This window comes from Pelodiscus sinensis, chromosome 2, assembly GCF_052426305.1.
Source record: "Pelodiscus sinensis isolate ZL-2025 chromosome 2, ASM5242630v1, whole genome shotgun sequence".
Taxonomy (NCBI): Eukaryota; Metazoa; Chordata; order Testudines; family Trionychidae; genus Pelodiscus; species Pelodiscus sinensis.
The window spans coordinates 264,760,408-264,778,622 of NC_143053.1; the positions used below are offsets into that span (position 1 = coordinate 264,760,408).

General features: G+C 66.1%; 1 protein-coding gene across 1 annotated transcript in view; it reads right to left on the reverse strand.

The window, feature by feature from the left end:
* The window catches only part of ASB10 (ankyrin repeat and SOCS box containing 10), a 37,724-nt gene extending 20,550 nt beyond the window's left edge, over positions 1-17,174 (reverse strand). The window contains exons 1-2 of the mRNA XM_089776875.1: positions 16,037-17,174; positions 4,026-4,293 (exon numbers count right to left, since the gene is read on the reverse strand). Of these exons, the coding sequence (XP_089633001.1) occupies positions 4,026-4,293; positions 16,037-16,262 (494 nt within the window). The 5' untranslated portion in view covers positions 16,263-17,174. The remainder of the gene's footprint in view (positions 1-4,025; positions 4,294-16,036) is intronic.
* Positions 17,175-18,215: the final 1,041 nt, after the last annotated feature.

Here is an 18,215-nt window from a genome sequence, read left to right on the forward strand (position 1 = left end):
AGGAAAAAATTCCTAACTGTCAGGGTGGTCAAATATTGGAATAAATTGCCAAGGGAGGTGGTGGAATCTCCCTCTCTGGAGATATTTAAGAACAGGTTGGATAGACATCTGTCAGGGATGGTGTAGACGGAGCTTGGTCCTGCCTTAAGGGCGGGGGGCTGGACTGGATGACCTCTCGAGGTCCCTTCCAGTCCTATGATTCTATGACACAGGGCACCTCGGTAACGAGCACCCACCCCCACCCCAGACCCACCCCCACAGCACAGGGCACTTCGGTAATGAGCACCCACCCCCACCCCAGACCCACCCCCACAGCACAGGGCACTTCGGTAACGAGCACCCCCCCCGCCCCACACCCACCCCCACGGCAAAGAGCACCTTGGTAAAGAGCACCCACCCCGCCCCACACCCAACCCCATGGCACAGGGCACCTTGGTAAAGAGCACCCACCCCGCCCCACACCCACCCCAACGGCACAGCGCACTTCGGTAATGAGCACCCACCCCACACCCACCCCCACGGCACAGGGCACCTCGGTAACGAGCACCCTCCCCCGCCCCACCCCCACCTCCACAGCACAGGCACCTCAGTAACGAGCACCCTCCCCGCCCCACACCCACCCCCACGGCACAGCGCACTATGGTAATGAGCACCCACCCCGCCCTATCCCCACCCCCACGGCACAGGGTACTTCGGTAACGAGCACCCAATCCCACCCCACACCCACCCCCACGGCACAGGGCAACTCGGTAAAGAGCACCCGCCCCACCCCACACCCACCCCCACGGCACAGGGTACCTCGGTAACGAGCACCCTCCCCCGCCCCACCCCCACCCCCACGGCACAGGCACCTCGGTAACGAGCACCCTCCCCGGCCCACCCCCACAGCACAGGCACCTCGGTAACGAGCACCCTCCCCCGCCCCACACCCACTCGCAGGACACAGGGCACTTTGGTAACGAGCACCCACCCCGCCCCACCCCCACCCCCACCCCCACGGCACAGGGCATCTCGGTAACGAGCACCCGTCCCGCCCCACACCCACCCCCACGGCACAGGGCATCTCGGTAACGAGCACCCTCCCCGCCCCACACCCACCCCCACGACACAGGGCACCTCGGTAAAGTGAACCCTCCCCCGCCCCACACCCACTCGCATGACACAGGGCACTTCGGTAACGAGCACCCTCCCCGCCCCACACCCACCCCCACGACACAGGGCACCTTGGTAAAGTGAACCCTCCCCCGCCCCACACCCACTCGCATGACACAGGGCACTTCGGTAACGAGCACCCTCCCCGCCCCACACACACCCCCACGACAGAGGGTACTTCGGTAACGAGCACCCACCCCCGCCCCACACCCACCCCATGACACAGGGCACCTTGGTAATGAGCACCCTCCCTCGCCCCACACCCGCCCCCATTGCATAGGGCACCTCAGTAACGAGCAGCCTTCCCCGCCCCACACCCACCCCCACGGCACAGGGCACCTCGGCAACGAGCACCCTCCCCTGCCCCACCCCCATCCCCTCGGCCCCTTCCTCATCTGCCATTCCATCCACCTGCTGCGTGCTGCCCATACGTCCGCCTGTCCCTCAGCCATAACCCCCCCACCCCTCAGCCGGCCCCCACACATCCACCACCCACCCCTCAGCCATAACCCCCCCACCCCTCAGCCGGCCCCCACACATCCACCACCCACCCCTCAGCCATAACCCCCCACCCCTCAGCCCACCCCCACACATCCACCGCCCACCCCTCAGCCGTAACCCCCCCACCCCTCAGCCCACCCCCACACATCCACCACCCACCCCTAACCCCTCATCCGGCCCCCACACATCCACCACCCACCCCTCAGCCCTAACCCCCCACCCCTCAGCCCACCCCCACACATCCATCACCCACCCCTAACCCCTCATCCGGCCCCCACACATCCACCACCCACCCCTCAGCCCTAAACCCCCCACCCCTCAGCCCACCCCCACACATCCATCACCCACCCCTAACCCCTCATCCGGCCCCCACACATCCACCACCCACCCCTCAGCCATAACCCCCCCACCCCTCAGCCCACCCCCACACATCCATCACCCACCTCTAACCCCTCATCCGGCCCCCACACATCCACCACCCGCCCCTCAGCCCTAACCCCCCCACCCCTCAGCCGGCCCCCACACATCTGTCACCCACACCTAACTCCTCAGCTGGCCCCCACACATCCACCACCCACCCGTCAGCCATAACCCCCCCACCCCTCAGCCCACCCCCACACATCCATCACCCACCCCTAACCCCTCATCCGGCCCCCACACATCCACCGCCTACCCCTTAGCCATAACCCCCCCACCCCTCAGCCGGCCCCCACACATCCATCGCCCACCCCTCAGCCATAACCCCCCCACCCCTCAGCCGGCCCCCACACATCCACCGCCTACCCCTTAGCCATAACCCCCCCACCCCTCAGCTGGCCCCCCCACATCCACTGCCTACCCCTCAGCTGTAACCCCCCCACCCCACAGCTGGCCCCCCCACATCCACTGCCTACCCCTCAGCCATAACCCCCTGTCACGTTACCGGAGTTTAAGGGAAGCAGCCAGGTCACTGCTGCACCCATGGGGTGTGTTCGCCCCAAAAGTTGGTACGAAGGGGGCATGTGAGGTGTCAAACAAAAGTGTCTATTGTTTCTGTGTCTGCCCTTCATATGCCTGTGTAATGTCGGGGTGTGGAGTTCTGAATACGGACTCTCTGTGGAGACTGGAAGTGTCTCTGTATGTGGTTGAGCGATGGGCTCGGCCTATGGACATGCCAATTAGCAAGGCTCCAGGGACAGTAGGTTTCCTAAGTACCAGAGACCCACCTGGGCAGGGATCTAGGTGCCTGGTCAGAGACCATGTGACTCTCTCCAGCTTGGAAGAAGCCGGGGTGGGAGATAAATAGGCCATGTGGCCGACTCCACCTTGGTCTTCAGATCTGTCCCTGACCCCGGATGCAGCCTTGCAGGGATCAACGAACCAGGAAGAACTGTGGACCCATCCTGACATGGGATGTGACCAAGGACTTTTAAGCCAGCGGCTGTAACACCTCTGCTAGAGCCTGCACCGAGGACTGGGAGATTCGGTGCATGTAACGTATGATACTTTAACAACCTCACTCTCAGGCTTCTGCTTCTTGTAGTAATAAACCTTTAGATTTTAGATTCTAAACTCTTGTGGGTGCAATCCAGAGTGTAAAGTGACCTGGGGTCTGTGGCTGGTTTCTTGGAATCGGACAGAACTTGTTTGAGGTAGGTGAGATTGGGCTCTAAGATCCCCCACCTGTGGGCAGCCCCAGGGCTGATCGGGGCACAGGGAGAGCTGGGGTGTCCGAGGGGTTTTGCTCGTGAGGTTTCTGGCTGGCCAGGCCTCTGGAGCGCTCGGTGCGGCTGGTTTGTGGCCTGTTTGGGAAGGTCTCCAGTCTGGGGCTGTAAGGAGCCCCGAGTGTGAGCGATTCGCCCTGAGCGGACGCTCTCAGCTGTGCCCAGACACGGCCTGGCCCGTCACATCCCCCCACCCCTCAGCCATCACCCCCGCTCCATTGCCACACCCCCAACCCTCAGCCAGCTCCAGTCCCACCCCCCTAGTGTCCAGTAGCCCCTGAGTCCCCCACCTGCCTGTCATTCACCCCCTATGCCTCCACCCTGCTGTTCCCCCACCTCCCCCGTGGCCCCAGGCTCCCAGGGCCCTGTGCAGCGCTGTGCAGAGACCAGTGGGTTCCAGCAAACAGGACAGGGCTGGGCAGCAGGACTCGTGGATGCTGCAGCTCTGCCCGGCCTTGCTGCGTGCCTGGGCCTGCCCCAGAGCCTGTGACAAGCCCGTCTGAGCCGGCCCCATGCTCAGCAGCTGCAGCCTTGGGACTGGAGCCTGCAACCAGCTCCCAGAGTCTGCGCACGCCAGCCGGCCGGGCAGACACTTGCCGGGGCAGCCCCAGCGGCCGGGGTGAAAGCAGCCTCTGCCCAGGCGGGCTGGGCGCCGCGGAGGTGACTCACTGGATGGAGGCTGTGCTCTGGCAGAGGTGCAGGGGCTGGTGGCCAGCCTCAGAGACCGCCACGGGGTCGGCCCCGAAGGAGAGCAGCAGGCGCACGCAGCCTGTCCTGGCTGCCGCGCAGGCCTCGTGCAGGGCCGTCTTGCCGCCAGGCGCCAAGTCCACGGCCGCTCCCCGGAGCAGCAGGTGCCGGAGGCAGTCCAGGTAGCCCCGCCCGGCTGTGATGTGCAAGGGGGTGGTGAGCTCCTGCTCGTAGGCCAGCGACCAGAGTCCTGCCGCGGGAGAAGGGCCGTGAGCGCCAAACGTACATGCAGCTGCAGCCCGCCCCGCCCGCCCCTGAACAGCCTCCCCCTCTCGCCCCCCCATGGCTCCCCTGGCCCCCCGGGCCCTCGCCCCCCCTTCTCCCCACCCAGCCATCTCCCACAGAGCAGGCCCCCCCCACGGCTCCCCTGCCCCCCCGGGCCCTCGCCCCCCCTTCTCCCCACCCAGCCATCTCCCACAGAGCAGGCCCCCCCCACGGCTCCCTTGCCCCCCCTGTGGCCCTCGCCCCCCTTCTCCCCACCCAGCCATCTCCCACAGAGCAGGCCCCCCCCACGGCTCCCCTGTCCCCCGGGCCCTCGCCCCCCCTTCTCCCCACCCAGGCATCTCCCACAGAGCAGGCCCCCCCCACGGCTCCCCTGCCCCCCCGGGCCCTCGCCCCCCCTTCTCCCCACCCAGGCATCTCCCAAAGAGCAGGCCCCCCCCACGGCTCCCCTGCCCCCCCTTCTCCCCACCCAGGCATCTCCCACAGAGCAGGCCCCCCCCACGGCTCCCCTGCCCCCCCGGGCCCTCGCCCCCCCTTCTCCCCACCCAGCCATCTCCCACAGAGCAGGCCCCCCCCACGGCTCCCTTGCCCCCCCTGTGGCCCTCGCCCCCCTTCTTGCCACCCAGCCATCTCCCACAGAGCAGGCCCCCCCCACGGCTCCCCTGTCCCCCCGGGCCCTCGCCCCCCCTTCTCCCCACCCAGCCATCTCCCACAGAGCAGGCCCCCCCCACGGCTCCCCTGCCCCCCCACGGCTCCCCTGCCCCCCCTTCTCCCCACCCAGCCATCTCCCACAGAGCAGGCCCCCCCCACGGCTCCCCTGCCCCCCCGGGCCCTCGCCCCCCCTTCTCCCCACCCAGCCATCTCCCACAGAGCAGGCCCCCCCCACGGCTCCCCTGCCCCCCGGGCCCTCGCCCCCCCTTCTCCCCACCCAGCCATCTCCCACAGAGCAGGCCCCCCCCACGGCTCCCCTGCCCCCCCGGGCCCTCGCCCCCCCTTCTCCCCACCCAGGCATCTCCCAAAGAGCAGGCCCCCCCCACGGCTCCCCTGCCCCCCCCAGGCCCTCGCCCCCCCTTCTCCCCACCCAGGCATCTCCCACAGAGCAGGCCCACCCCACGGCTCCCCTGCCCCCCCGGGCCCTCGCCCCCCCTTCTCCCCACCCAGCCATCTCCCACAGAGCAGGCCCACCCCACGGCTCCCCTGCCCCCCCGGGCCCTCGCCCCCCCTTCTCCCCACCCAGGCATCTCCCAAAGAGCAGCCCCCCCCCCAAGGCTCCCCTGCCCCCCCCAGGCCCTCGCCCCCCCTTCTCCCCACCCAGGCATCTCCCACAGAGCAGGCCCACCCCACGGCTCCCCTGCCCCCCCGGGCCCTCGCCCCCCCTTCTCCCCACCCAGGCATCTCCCACAGAGCAGGCCCCCCCCACGGCTCCCCTGCCCCCCCGGGCCCTCGCCCCCCCTTCTCCCCACCCAGGCATCTCCCACAGAGCAGACCCCCCCACGGCTCCCCTGTCCCCCGGGCCCTCGCCCCCCCTTCTCCCCACCCAGGCATCTCCCACAGAGCAGGCCCCCCCCACGGCTCCCCTGCCCCCCCGGGCCCTCGCCCCCCCTTCTCCCCACCCAGCCATCTCCCACAGAGCAGGCCCCCCCCACGGCTCCTCTGCCCCCCCGGGCCCCCCCCCCTTCTCCCCACCCAGGCATCTCCCACAGAGCAGGCCCCCCCCACGGCTCCCCTGCCCCCCCGGGCCCTCGCCCCCCCTTCTCCCCACCCAGGCATCTCCCACAGAGCAGGCCCCCCCCACGGCTCCCCTGCCCCCCCGGGCCCTCGCCCCCCCTTCTCCCCACCCAGCCATCTCCCACAGAGCAGGCCCCCCCCACGGCTCCCCTGCCCCCCCGGGCCCTCGCCCCCCCTTCTCCCCACCCAGGCATCTCCCACAGAGCAGGCCCCCCCCACGGCTCCCCTGCCCCCCCGGGCCCTCGCCCCCCCTTCTCCCCACCCAGGCATCTCCCACAGAGCAGGCCCCCCCCACGGCTCCCCTGCCCCCCCGGGCCCTCGCCCCCCCTTCTCCCCACCCAGCCATCTCCCACAGAGCAGGCCCCCCCCACGGCTCCCCTGCCCCCCCGGGCCCTCGCCCCCCCTTCTCCCCACCCAGGCATCTCCCACAGAGCAGGCCCCCCCCACGGCTCCCCTGCCCCCCCGGGCCCTCGCCCCCCCTTCTCCCCACCCAGGCATCTCCCACAGAGCAGGCCCCCCCCACGGCTCCCCTGCCCCCCCGGGCCCTCGCCCCCCCTTCTCCCCACCCAGCCATCTCCCACAGAGCAGGCCCCCCCCACGGCTCCCCTGCCCCCCCGGGCCCTCGCCCCCCCTTCTCCCCACCCAGCCATCTCCCACAGAGCAGGCCCCCCCCACGGCTCCCCTGCCCCCCCGGGCCCTCGCCCCCCCTTCTCCCCACCCAGGCATCTCCCACAGAGCAGGCCCCCCCCACGGCTCCCCTGCCCCCCCTTCTCCCCACCCAGCCATCTCCCACAGAGCAGGCCCCCGCCACGGCTCCCCTGCCCCCCCGTGGCCCTCGCCCCCCCTTCTCCCCACCCAGCCATCTCCCACAGAGCAGGCCCCCCCCACGGCTCCCCTGCCCCCCCGTGGCCCTCGCCCCCCCTTCTCCCCACCCAGCCATCTCCCACAGAGCAGGCCCCCCCCACGGCTCCCCTGCCCCCCCGTGGCCCTCGCCCCCCCTTCTCCCCACCCAGCCATCTCCCACAGAGCAGGCACCCCCCACGGCTCCCCTGCCCCCCCGGGCCCTCGCCCCCCCTTCTCCCCACCCAGGCATCTCCCACAGAGCAGGCCCCCCCCACGGCTCCCCTGCCCCACCCAGGCCCTCGCCCCCCCTTCTCCCCACCCAGGCATCTCCCACAGAGCAGGCCCCCCCCCCACCCACCCAGGCCCTCGCCCCCCCTTCTCCCCACCCAGGCATCTCCCACAGAGCAGGCCCCCCCCACGGCTCCCCTGCCCCCCCGGGCCCTCGCCCCCCCTTCTCCCCACCCAGGCATCTCCCACAGAGCAGGCCCCCCCCACGGCTCCCCTGCCCCCCCCGGGCCCTCGCCCCCTTCTCCCCACCCAGCCATCTCCCACAGAGCAGGCCCCCCCCACGGCTCCCCTGCCCCCGCCGGGCCCTCGCCCCCCCTTCTCCCCACCCAGCCATCTCCCACAGAGCAGGCCCCCCCCACGGCTCCCCTGCCCCCGCCGGGCCCTCGCCCCCCCTTCTCCCCACCCAGCCATCTCCCACAGAGCAGGCCCCCCCCACGGCTCCCCTGCCCCCCCGGGCCCTCGCCCCCCCTTCTCCCCACCCAGCCATCTCCCACAGAGCAGGCCCCCCCCCACGGCTCCCCTGCCCCCGCGGGCCCTCGCCCCCCTTCTCCCCACCCAGCCATCTCCCACAGAGCAGGCCCCCCCCCATGGCTCCCCTGCCCCCCCTTCTCCCCACCCAGCCATCTCCCACAGAGCAGGCCCCCGCCACGGCTCCCCTGCCCCCCCGTGGCCCTCGCCCCCCTTCTCCCCACCCAGCCATCTCCCACAGAGCAGGCCCCCCCATGGCTCCCCTGCCCCCCCTTCTCCCCACCCAGCCATCTCCCACAGAGCAGGCCCCCCCCACGGCTCCCCTGCCCCCCCCAGGCCCTCACCCCCCCCTTCTCCCCACCCAGCCATCTCCCACAGAGCAGACCCCCCCCACGGATCCCCTGCCCCCCCCGTGGCCCTCGCCCCCTTCTTGCCACCCAGCCATCTCCCACAGAGCAGGCCCCCCCCACGGCTCCCCTGCCCCCCCTTCTCCCCACCCAGCCATCTCCCACAGAGCAGGCCCCCTCACGGCTCCCCTGCCCCCCCGGGCCCTTGCCCCCCCTTCTCCCCACCCAGCCATCTCCCACAGAGCAGGCCCCCCCACGGCTCCCTTGCCCCCCCTGTGGCCCTCACCCCCCTTCTTGCCACCCAGCCATCTCCCACAGAGCAGGCCCCCCCCACGGCTCCCCTGCCCCCCCGTGGCCCTCGCCCCCCCTTCTCCCCACCCAGCCATCTCCCACAGAGCAGTCCCCCCCCCCACGGGTCCCCTGCCCCCCCGTGGCCCTCGCCCCCCCTTCTCCCCACCCAGCCATCTCCCACAGAGCAGGCCCCCCCCCCACGGCTCCCCTGCCCCCCGTAGCCCTCGCCCCCCCTTCTCCCCACCCAGCCATCTCCCACAGAGCAGGCCCCCCCATAGCTCCCCTGCCCCCCGTGGCCCTCACCCCCCTTTTTGCCACCCAGCCATCTCCCAGAGAACAGGCCCCCCCCCATAGCTCCCCTGCCCCCCGCCCTCCCTGCGGCTCTCGCCCCCCCTTCTCCCCATCCAGAGATGGGCAGCTGGAGAGCAGCATCTGCTGAGTGAGCCCAGCTCTGCGGGCAGCAGCGCAGAAGGAAGGGTAGCAATACTGTACCAGGCCATCCTTCGGCTGCCTTCAGACCGGCTCCCGGCCAGCAGCCCCTGCTCCCTGGCTGCCCGGCTCCAAGGCAGTGCCAGCCACCAGCAGCAGCGCAGGAGGAAGGGTAGCAATACCGTACCAGGCCATCCTTCGGCTGCCTTCAGACCGGCTCCCGGCCAGCAGCCCCTGCTCCCTGGCTGCCCGGCTCCAAGGCAGTGCCAGCCACCAGCAGCAGCGCAGAAGGAAGGGTAGCAGTGCTACAATTGCCTTTATGATAAACTTGAGACACCCCCACAACAGCTTTCTGGGTCAGGACCCTACAATTACACCACCCCGACATTTCAGATTGAAATAGCTGCAATCATGAAAACGAGGATTATTGTAACATCCCGTAATGGTGAACTTAACCAATATGGACTGACGTTGGTAGGGCCCTACGTAGAGTCTGTTAAGCCCCTCTCCGAAAGGTGCTGGCTTTTCATTCTGTTGCTGGGTGTCCCACACCAGCTCCACCCCTGCCCTCAGGCCCTGCCCCCTCTCTGCCCCAGAGCTCTGCCCCCATTCCATCTCTTCCAGCCCCCACTTCCCACGCAAGGTTCTCCCTGGTTAAGGAATGAGCGGGAGGGCAGAGGGAGCCCCACAGAACCGCTGAAGGATGGAGCTGCCCCTGCAGAGCTGCTGGGAGTGTGGGGACAGTCACTGAAAAGGGAAAAGGGGATTTTTGCCAGCTCCAGGGGTGCCCCTGCGCTCCTAGGACCTCCACCCCCACCAGCCCTTGAGTGACTTCTCTCAGAGCACAATAGCACTGGGCACACTGGGCACCAGCGCAATGACCAGGAACGTAAGCGGGGTCGGAACCCAGGCCCACCCAGCCCAGGGTCCTGTCTGCCCAGTGGCCAGGGCTGGGTGCCCCACAGGGACTGAACAGAGCAGGGAACCATCCCCTGTGACCCAGCCCCTGAGACACAGGCCAGGGACCCACCCCTGCCCAGCCTGGCTACCCGCCACTGATGGACCAGCCCCATGGATGTATCTAGCCCTGCCCAGCCTGGCTACCCGCCACTGATGGACCAGCCCCATGGATGTATCTAGCCCTGCCCAGCCTGGCTACCCGCCACTGATGGACCAGCCCCATGGATGTATCTAGCCCTGCCCAGCCTGGCTACCCGCCACTGATGGACCAGCCACATGGATGTATCTAGCCCTGCCCAGCCTGGCTACATGCCACTGATGGACCAGCCCCATGGATGTATCTAGCCCTGCCCAGCCTGGCTACCTGCCACTGATAGACCAGCCCCATGGATGTATCTAGCCCTGCCCAGCATGGCTACCCACCATTGATAGACCAGCCCCATGGATGTATCTAGCCCTGCCCAGCCTGGCTACCCGCAATTGATGGACCAGCCCCATGGATGTATCTAGCCCTGCCCAGCCTGGCTACCCGCCATTGATGGACCAGCCCCATGGATATATCTAGCCCTGCCCAGCCTGGCTACCCGCCATTGATAGACCAGCCCCATGGATATATCTAGCCCTGCCCAGCCTGGCTACCCGCCATTGATGGACCAGCCCCATGGATGTATCTAGCCCTGCCCAGCCTGGCTACCCGCCATTGATGGACCAGCCCCATGGATGTATCTAACCCTGCCCAGCCTGGCTACCTGCCACTGATGGACCAGCCCCATGGAGGTATCTAGCCCTGCCCAGCCTGGCTACCCGCCATTGATAGACCAGCCCCATGGATGTATCTAGCCCTGCCCAGCCTGGCTACCCGCCATTGATGGACCAGCCCCATGGATGTATCTAGCCCTGCCCAGCCTGGCTACCCGCCATTGATGGACCAGCCCCATGGATGTATCTAGCCCTGCCCAGCCTGGCTACCTGCCACTGATGGACCAGCCCCATGGATGTATCTAGCCCTGCCCAGCCTGGCTACCCGGCATTCATGGACCAGCCCCATGGATGTATCTAGCCCTGCCCAGCCTGGCTACCCGTCATTGATGGACCAGCCCCATGGATCTATCTAGCCCTGCCCAGCCTGGCTACCCGCCACTGATGGACCAGCCCCATGGATGTATCTAGCCCTGCCCAGCCTGGCTACCCGCAATTGATGGACCAGCCCCATGGATGTATCTAGCCCTGCCCAGCCTGGCTACCCGCCATTGATAGAACAGCCCCATGGATATATCTAGCCCTGCCCAGCCTGGCTACCCGCCATTGATAGACCAGCCCCATGGATGTATCTAGCCCTGCCCAGCCTGGCTACCCGCCATTGATGGACCAGCCACATGGATGTATCTAGCCCTGCCCAGCCTGGCTACCTGCCACTGATGGGCCAGCCACATGGATGTATCTAGCCCTGCCCAGCCTGGCTACCCGCCATTGATGGACCAGTCCCATGGATCTATCTAGCCCTGCCCAGCCTGGCTACCTGCCATTGATAGACCAGCCCCATGGATGTATCTAGCCCTGCCCAGCCTGGCTACCCACCATTGATGGACCAGCCCCATGGATGTATCTAGCCCTGCCCAGCCTGGCTACCCGCCACTGATAGACCAGCCCCATGGATGTATCTAGCCCTGCCCAGCCTGGCTACCCGCCATTGATGGACCAGCCCCATGGATGTATCTAGCCCTGTCCAGCCTGGCTACCCGCCATTGATGGACCAGCCCCATGGATGTATCTAGCCCTGCCCAGCCTGGCTACCCGCCATTGATGGACCAGCCCCATAGATGTATCTAACCCTGCCCAGCCTGGCTACCCGCCATTGATGGACCAGCCCCATGGATGTATCTAGCCCTGCCCAGCCTGGCTACCCGCCATTGATGGACCAGCCCCATGGATGTATCTAGCCCTGCCCAGCCTGGCTACCCGCCATTGATGGACCAGCCCCATGGATGTATCTAGCCCTGCCCAGCCTGGCTACCCGCCATTGATGGACCAGCCCCATGGATGTATCTAGCCCTGCCCAGCCTGGCTACCCGCCACTGATAGACCAGCCCCATGGATGTATCTAGCCCTGCCCAGCCTCATGGATGTATCTAGCCCTGCCCAGCCTGGCTACCCGCCATTGATGGACCAGCCCCATGGATGTATCTAGCCCTGCCAAGGCTGAGCTGTGCCCAGTATGAACCTGAGACTGCTGGGCACCTCTCAGCAAGGCTCATGCAGGCCTGGGCTGCCGCCCGCCCTGCCCCCCACAGCAACTGGCACGACGCAGCTACGGGTGGGCGCTCACAGGCAGGGAGCTGGCGCCTGCCCTGTGGCATGGAGCCCGGCCCGCAGGCTGGATGTGAAACTCCCCAGAACTCCCTCCTCACCCACTTGCAAATGAAGCCCGGGATTTGAATTTCCCGGGCTTCATTTGCATAAGCCGGGCGCTGCCATTTTTAAGTCCCGGCTTGTTCGAACCCCGTGCCGCGCGGCTACACACGGCACCGAGTAGCTAGTTCGGATTAGGCTTCCTAATCCAAACTAGCTGTACTCCTCATTCCACGAGACATACAGCTAGTTCGGATTAGGAAGCCTAATCCGAACTAGCTACTCCGTGCCGCGTGTAGCCGCGCGGCACGGGGTTCGAACTAGCTGGGATTTAAAAATGACGGCGCCCGGCTTATGCAAATGAAGCCCGGGAAATTCAAATCCCGGGCTTCATTTGCAAGTGCGGTATGCCTACATTACCCTCCTAGTTCGAATTAGCGGGGTAGTGTAGACATACCCACAGAGAGAGCTGCAAGGGGGGAACTGAGGTACCCCCACACACACTACAGCACCCCCCACGTCATCACATCTCTCCCCCCCTCAAGAGCAAACTGAGTGGGATGACTCTGGTTGGACCCCTGGTCTGTGAGGACTCCTGGGGAATCCCACCCTGCTGAAAAGGGCCAGCAGCGCGTCTGCCACTGTGTCTGCCTCGCTAGAGGGGAGCCACGGCCCCAGGGCAGCGGGTAGCCAAATCCACCACTACCAGGATGTATTTGTTCCCAGTCTGGGTCGCCCAGCCGACAGCCCCCACTGCCTCTATTGCTGCCTTCCGGAACGGCTCCTCCACGATGGGCCGGCGCCCAAGGCAGCTTTTCCCCCCTCTTGGACTTTCCATGCCCCCTGGCAGGAGTCACAGGCCCAGTGGTATCGCTGCACGGCCACAAATATCCCCGGCCAGTAAAAGGCCTGAAGCAGCCTCAGCCGGGTGCACCGGATCCCCCAGTGCCCCGTGAATGGGATGTCATGGGCCAGGTACAGCAGCTCGGGCGATATTTCTGGGGAACCACCAGCTGCCGCTGGAGCCCCCACGTCCCCCCTCCCCTACGGGGAACCATTCCTGGTACAGGAATCCCCTTTCCCACAGGAATCTCTCCCAGCAGCCTCTCCCCGGGGCTGAGCTGCACTTGGGTCAGCCCAGTCCCTTAGGGTCTGCAAGGAGGGATCTGCCTGCATCTCTGCCTGGAATTCAGCCGCTGGGGCAGGGATCAGGACCTGTTCCCCCCACCTGCCCGGGTCCGGAGTCCCAGGCCTGCTGGGCCCCGTGTCCACTGGGATGGGGCCCTGCGTCTCCTGCAGGGAGCCCTCCCCTGGCTCTGGCTACAGGTGGTGACCAGGGCTCTGTGGGATCCGTCTGCCCTCGCCTCTAGGTTCCCCCTGTGACGTAGTGAGGGCGTGCTGTCTGCTCTAGAGCCCAGTGTGGTATGGGGGGTCCTTGCTGGTTGCTGGGCTTGGGCTGCGGGTGACCTCCCCTGGCAAAGGGAGGAAGGCAGAGACCAACCCTGGTTGGGGGGCAGGGCTGGAAGTGGGGCAGTTTCTGTCTGGGAGCATGGAGGAGACAGCCTAGGGAAGGGGCTGGGATTTAGGGGCCCAGTCTCCCCCATCTCAAAGGGGGCTGAGGCATCCTAGGCCTGCCCTGGACCCAGATTGCATCTGTGCTGGGCTGTATCCTGGAGAAGCAATAAACTCCCCTGTTCTACTGGTTGGGGGAGTCTGTCTATGCCACTATGGGGGGTACAGGAGTCGGGGAACACCGATGTGCCATCACACCTCCCCATCAGCACCTCTGTAGGCAAGTGCTGGTGCACCCCCACTTCCTTGGGGCCCTCCTTAGCCCCCCCATTTCAGAGGCTCCCTGGCTACTGGCACCTTGAATGCGGTCCCATCTATGTCCCTTGGGGTCAGCTGGGTGTTGGGCACCATACGGTCTGGGGACACGACCTCGGGCTGGGCCAGCGTCACCTCCGCCCCGGCGTCCCAGAAGCCAGTCATGGGGCACGAGGCTCTCACTCCCTGCCCCCACCCAGTACATGGAGAGACCTGCCTCCGGAGCATCAGGTCTTCTGGAGGAGCTGGCCCGAACGGACCCCAGGAAGTCTCAGGTTGTGGGGCCTGTCCTGGTACCTGGGGCACTGAGCCTGTTTGTGGCCCTTTTGCCCACAGCAACGGCAGGTCAGGTTCAGCGGGTCCCCTTGGGCCAGCTCCGTCCAGGCCCTGGCTGTTTCTCTGGGGGGCGGATGGCTGGCCCCTGTGTCTTGGGCTCACCCTGTAGGTGACTCCATCGCTCAGCCGAGGTCCCGTCTCTCCGGGACTCCCGCTCTCTCCGGGACTCCCGCTCTCTCCGGGACTCCCTTTCACACTTGGACTGGCTGTCTGTGAACTCATCCGCCAGCCTCCCCACACTATGGGGGCTCTCTGGCCTCCGGTCCTTGAGCCACAGTGTCAGGCTGGGTGTGCAAGCTTCATAGAACTGCTCCAGCATCAGCAGCTTAAGCAGGTCCTCTGCGGTCTGGGCCCCCACCCCGAGCACCCACTTGTGGCACGATTGCGCCAGGCAGGAGCCAGATCCACATAGATCTCCCCCAGTCCCTTCAGCACCCCCCAGAACTTCTTCCTGTACGTCTTGGGGGTCAGCTTGAACTTGTGCAGCTGGGCCTCTTTGACCAGTTCGTAGTTCCCTGGCTGCAGCTTCTCCAGCTGGCTGAGTACCCTTGCAGCCTTGTGATCCAGCAAGGGGGTGAGCTGCTGGAGCCAGTCGGCTGGGGGGACCTGGTACAGCTCGCAGGCTCACTCAAAGGAACTAAGAAACCCGTCCATGTCCCCTTCGTCCTTACATTAGGGCTGTGTCTACACTGGTGCTCTCTTGCGCAAAAACATGCCGCCTGTCTACACTGGCCGCGCGTTCTTGTGCAAGTAAAGTGACATTGTACTGTAGAAAATCACGGCTTCTTGCACGAGAACTCTGACGCTCCCCCTCAGGAAGAAGCCCTCTTGTGCAAGAGCTCTTCCAGCAGAGGCCACTGTAGACAGGCACCAGGAATTTCTTGTGCAAGAAGCCCCGGTGGTTAAAACGGCCATGGGAGCTTTCTTGCGTAAGAGCACGTCCACAGTATCATGGGTGCTCTTGCGCAATACAGTGGCCAGTGTAGACGCTCTCTTGTGGAGGAGTTTCTGTGCAAGAAGCTGCCAGTGTGGGATCGATGCTAACACAGGAGCCAGGGCAAACAGCCTAGTCCTCTTGGGAGAAAGGGGTTCACAGGCCCCTGAAGCCCCCTGTACTGGACTTAGTCTGCGCCCTTCATACTTCCCTCCTCCAAGACTAAAGCAAGTGGCCCCTGAGCCCCCAGGGCACTCCGCCTCCTCCATTGTCCTGGTCCCAGACCAAAGGGGAATCTTCTGTCACCTGGGCCCAGGAGCTGAGAGACTGACACACTTCCCCAGTGAGTCCTGCCTGGCCTCTTCCCCTCATGCAGAGAGAGCTGCAAGGGGGAGGGGAAACAGAGGTACACCCCCCCCACACACACTACAACACCCCCCACTATGTCACACCCTGCCCCTCGACTCCCCTGCCCCGCACTTCCCTCTTGCACCCTCTCAACTTCCCCCCCAATTAGTACTCCCAGCACTTCCTCCTGGATTCCCCCCACCTGTACCCCCCTCGAGTTCTCCCCAATTAGTACCCCCAGCACTTCCTCCTGGATTCCCCCCACCTGTACCCCCGAGTTCTCCCCAATTAGTACCCCCAGCACTTCCTCCTGGATTCCCCCCACCTGTACCCCTCTCGAGTTCTCCCCAATTAGTACCCCCAGCACTTCCCCCTGGATTCCCCCCACCTGTACCCCTCTCGAGTTCTCCCCAATTAGTACCCCCAGCACTTCCCCCTGGATTCCCCCCACCTGTACCCCCCTCGAGTTCTCCCCATTTGGCACCCCAAGCACTGCCCCCCCACCTGTGCCCTCCTTGACTCCCTCCCTTTTAGCACCCCCCACCCCCCGTGCTCGCCCTCACCAAACTTCTGGCTGGTCCACCGCAGCTCATCCCCCTTGGACTCGATGACGAGGTTGACGGCCGCGCTCTCCGTGAAATGCTTCCGCACGGCCTCCAGGTCCCCGGTGAAGAGCGCGTTCTGCACCAGCACATCCCGGCACTCGATGGGCTCCACGCGGCTGCTGCGGAAGCCAGGTACCCCAGGCATCGGGGCTGCCCAGCCTGGGGCTGGGCGCCTGGTGTGCATCCAGCTGCCCGACAGCTCCGCACTGGGCTGCAGGGCAGGGCTGCAGGGGCAGCGGTAGGGGGGCAACGGCCACAGAGAGGGGCAGCTGGCTGCTGCAGCCCCCAAGCTCCTAGCACAGTGACATGCCCTTGGGGGCTGCTCCCGGGCACAGGCCTTACTCAGCCTCTATAAATAGCACCTTGGCAGCGTCCAGCGCCAGCGGCTGTTTACCCTGCACGGCTGGGTGGCGGATCACTCCTGCTCCTGGCTGGCATGGGGCAGTGTGCTCTCTGCCCTAGGGGCCTGCCCGTGGCTCCAGACACGGCACCCAGAGCAGGGCCGGGAGAAATCTGCTCTTCGGCACCCACCACCCACGGGGCCGGGGGTGCCAGCGGGGGCAGGGGGTGAGTGACAAGGCCGGGGGCACCTAGTGAGAGACGCCCCCGCAGGAAATACCAGGGCAAGTGCTGTGAAAGCACCTCCCCCACCGAGGGGCGTGGGGCTGGGCAGGAAACACAGGGACTGTGGAAGGCAGCAGAGGGACCCTCGTGTCACGTTACTGGATTTTAAGGGGAGCAGCCGGATCACTGCTGCACCCATGGGGGGGTTGCCCCAAAAGCGGCACAAAGGGGGTCGTGGGAGGTGGCACACGAAAGCTTCTGTCCTACTGGTTCTGTGTGCGCGATTCGTGGAATTGTACGAGTGCAAGGGGTGCTCAGCCAGTGGCCATGCTCATTAGCATGACTCCAGGGACAAAAGATCTCTAAGGGCCAGAGACACACCTGAGGAATGGCTGATACCTGCAAGCAGGCCAGGGTAATGGTTACTGACGGGGACACAAGGATAGGTTGATGGACCATGTGACCGTCTATGGCCAGGACTCCATTTTTGTTGTCAGTTCTGCTCCGAATCCCAGCTGCAGCCTTGCAGGGAACAATGAGCCAGGAACAACCGTGGACCCGTCCTGACATGGGATGTAACCAGAGACTGTTAAGCCAGCGGCTGTAACATCTCTGCTAGAGCCTGCATCGAGAACGGGGAGATTCAATGCATGTCTGGGCTGTAGTGGGGGGGGGGGGGTCTGCTCTGTGCCCGGGTCCCCCTGGGCTGGGCTGTGCGATTCCCACTGACTCACTGGGCCGTAGTGTGTGGGAGGGGAAGGGGGGGGGGGCTGTTCTGTACCCGGGTCCCCCTGGGCTGGGCTGTGCGATTCCCACTGACTCACTGGGCCGTAGTGGGGGGGGGTCTGCTCTGTACCTGGGTCCCCCTGGGCTGGGCTGTGCGATTCCCACTGACTCACTGGGCCGTAGTGTGTGGGAGGGGGAGGGGGGGCTGCTCTGTACCCGGGTCCCCCTGGGCTGGGCTGTGCGATTCCCACTGACTCACTGGGCCGTGGGGGGGGGGGGGGGGGGTGACGTAGTGGGGGGTAACCTGCTAACTCTCTGGCTGCTGTCTGTAGTTCCATGGAGCAGACAAGCGATGAGTCACTATGCAAAGAGGGTATCCCAACTGGTTTGGCCAGCTGACCCCATGGAGAGGAACAAAGGGAGGTGGATGCTGCCCTGGCTGGGGGGCAGGGCTGGTGGAGGGTTAGTTAGTTGCTGGCTGGAAGGCAGGGAATAAGGAGCTGGGGAGGGGGCTGGGATTCCCCTATCTCAAGGGGGGGCACTGAGGCCTCTTAGCCCCCAGTTCCTGTAACCAGATTACATCTGTGCTGCACTGTGCTGGAGGAGCAATAAACCACCCTCAGTTCTACTGGCTGGTGCAGTCTGTTTGTGCCATTTCGGGGTGCAGGAGACGGGGGACCCCAACGCGCCGTCACACTGGTGTCAGGGGTGGGATCCACTGCACCCCGTGGATGGAGCTCCCAGCGGCAAGCGACAAGGCGCCGTAGAAGAAAGGTCCCTGGAGCCAGGCGTGCTGGAGACAGAGCAAAGTGGTTCCTGGGAATCGTGGGACGCTGCAGCACTAGAC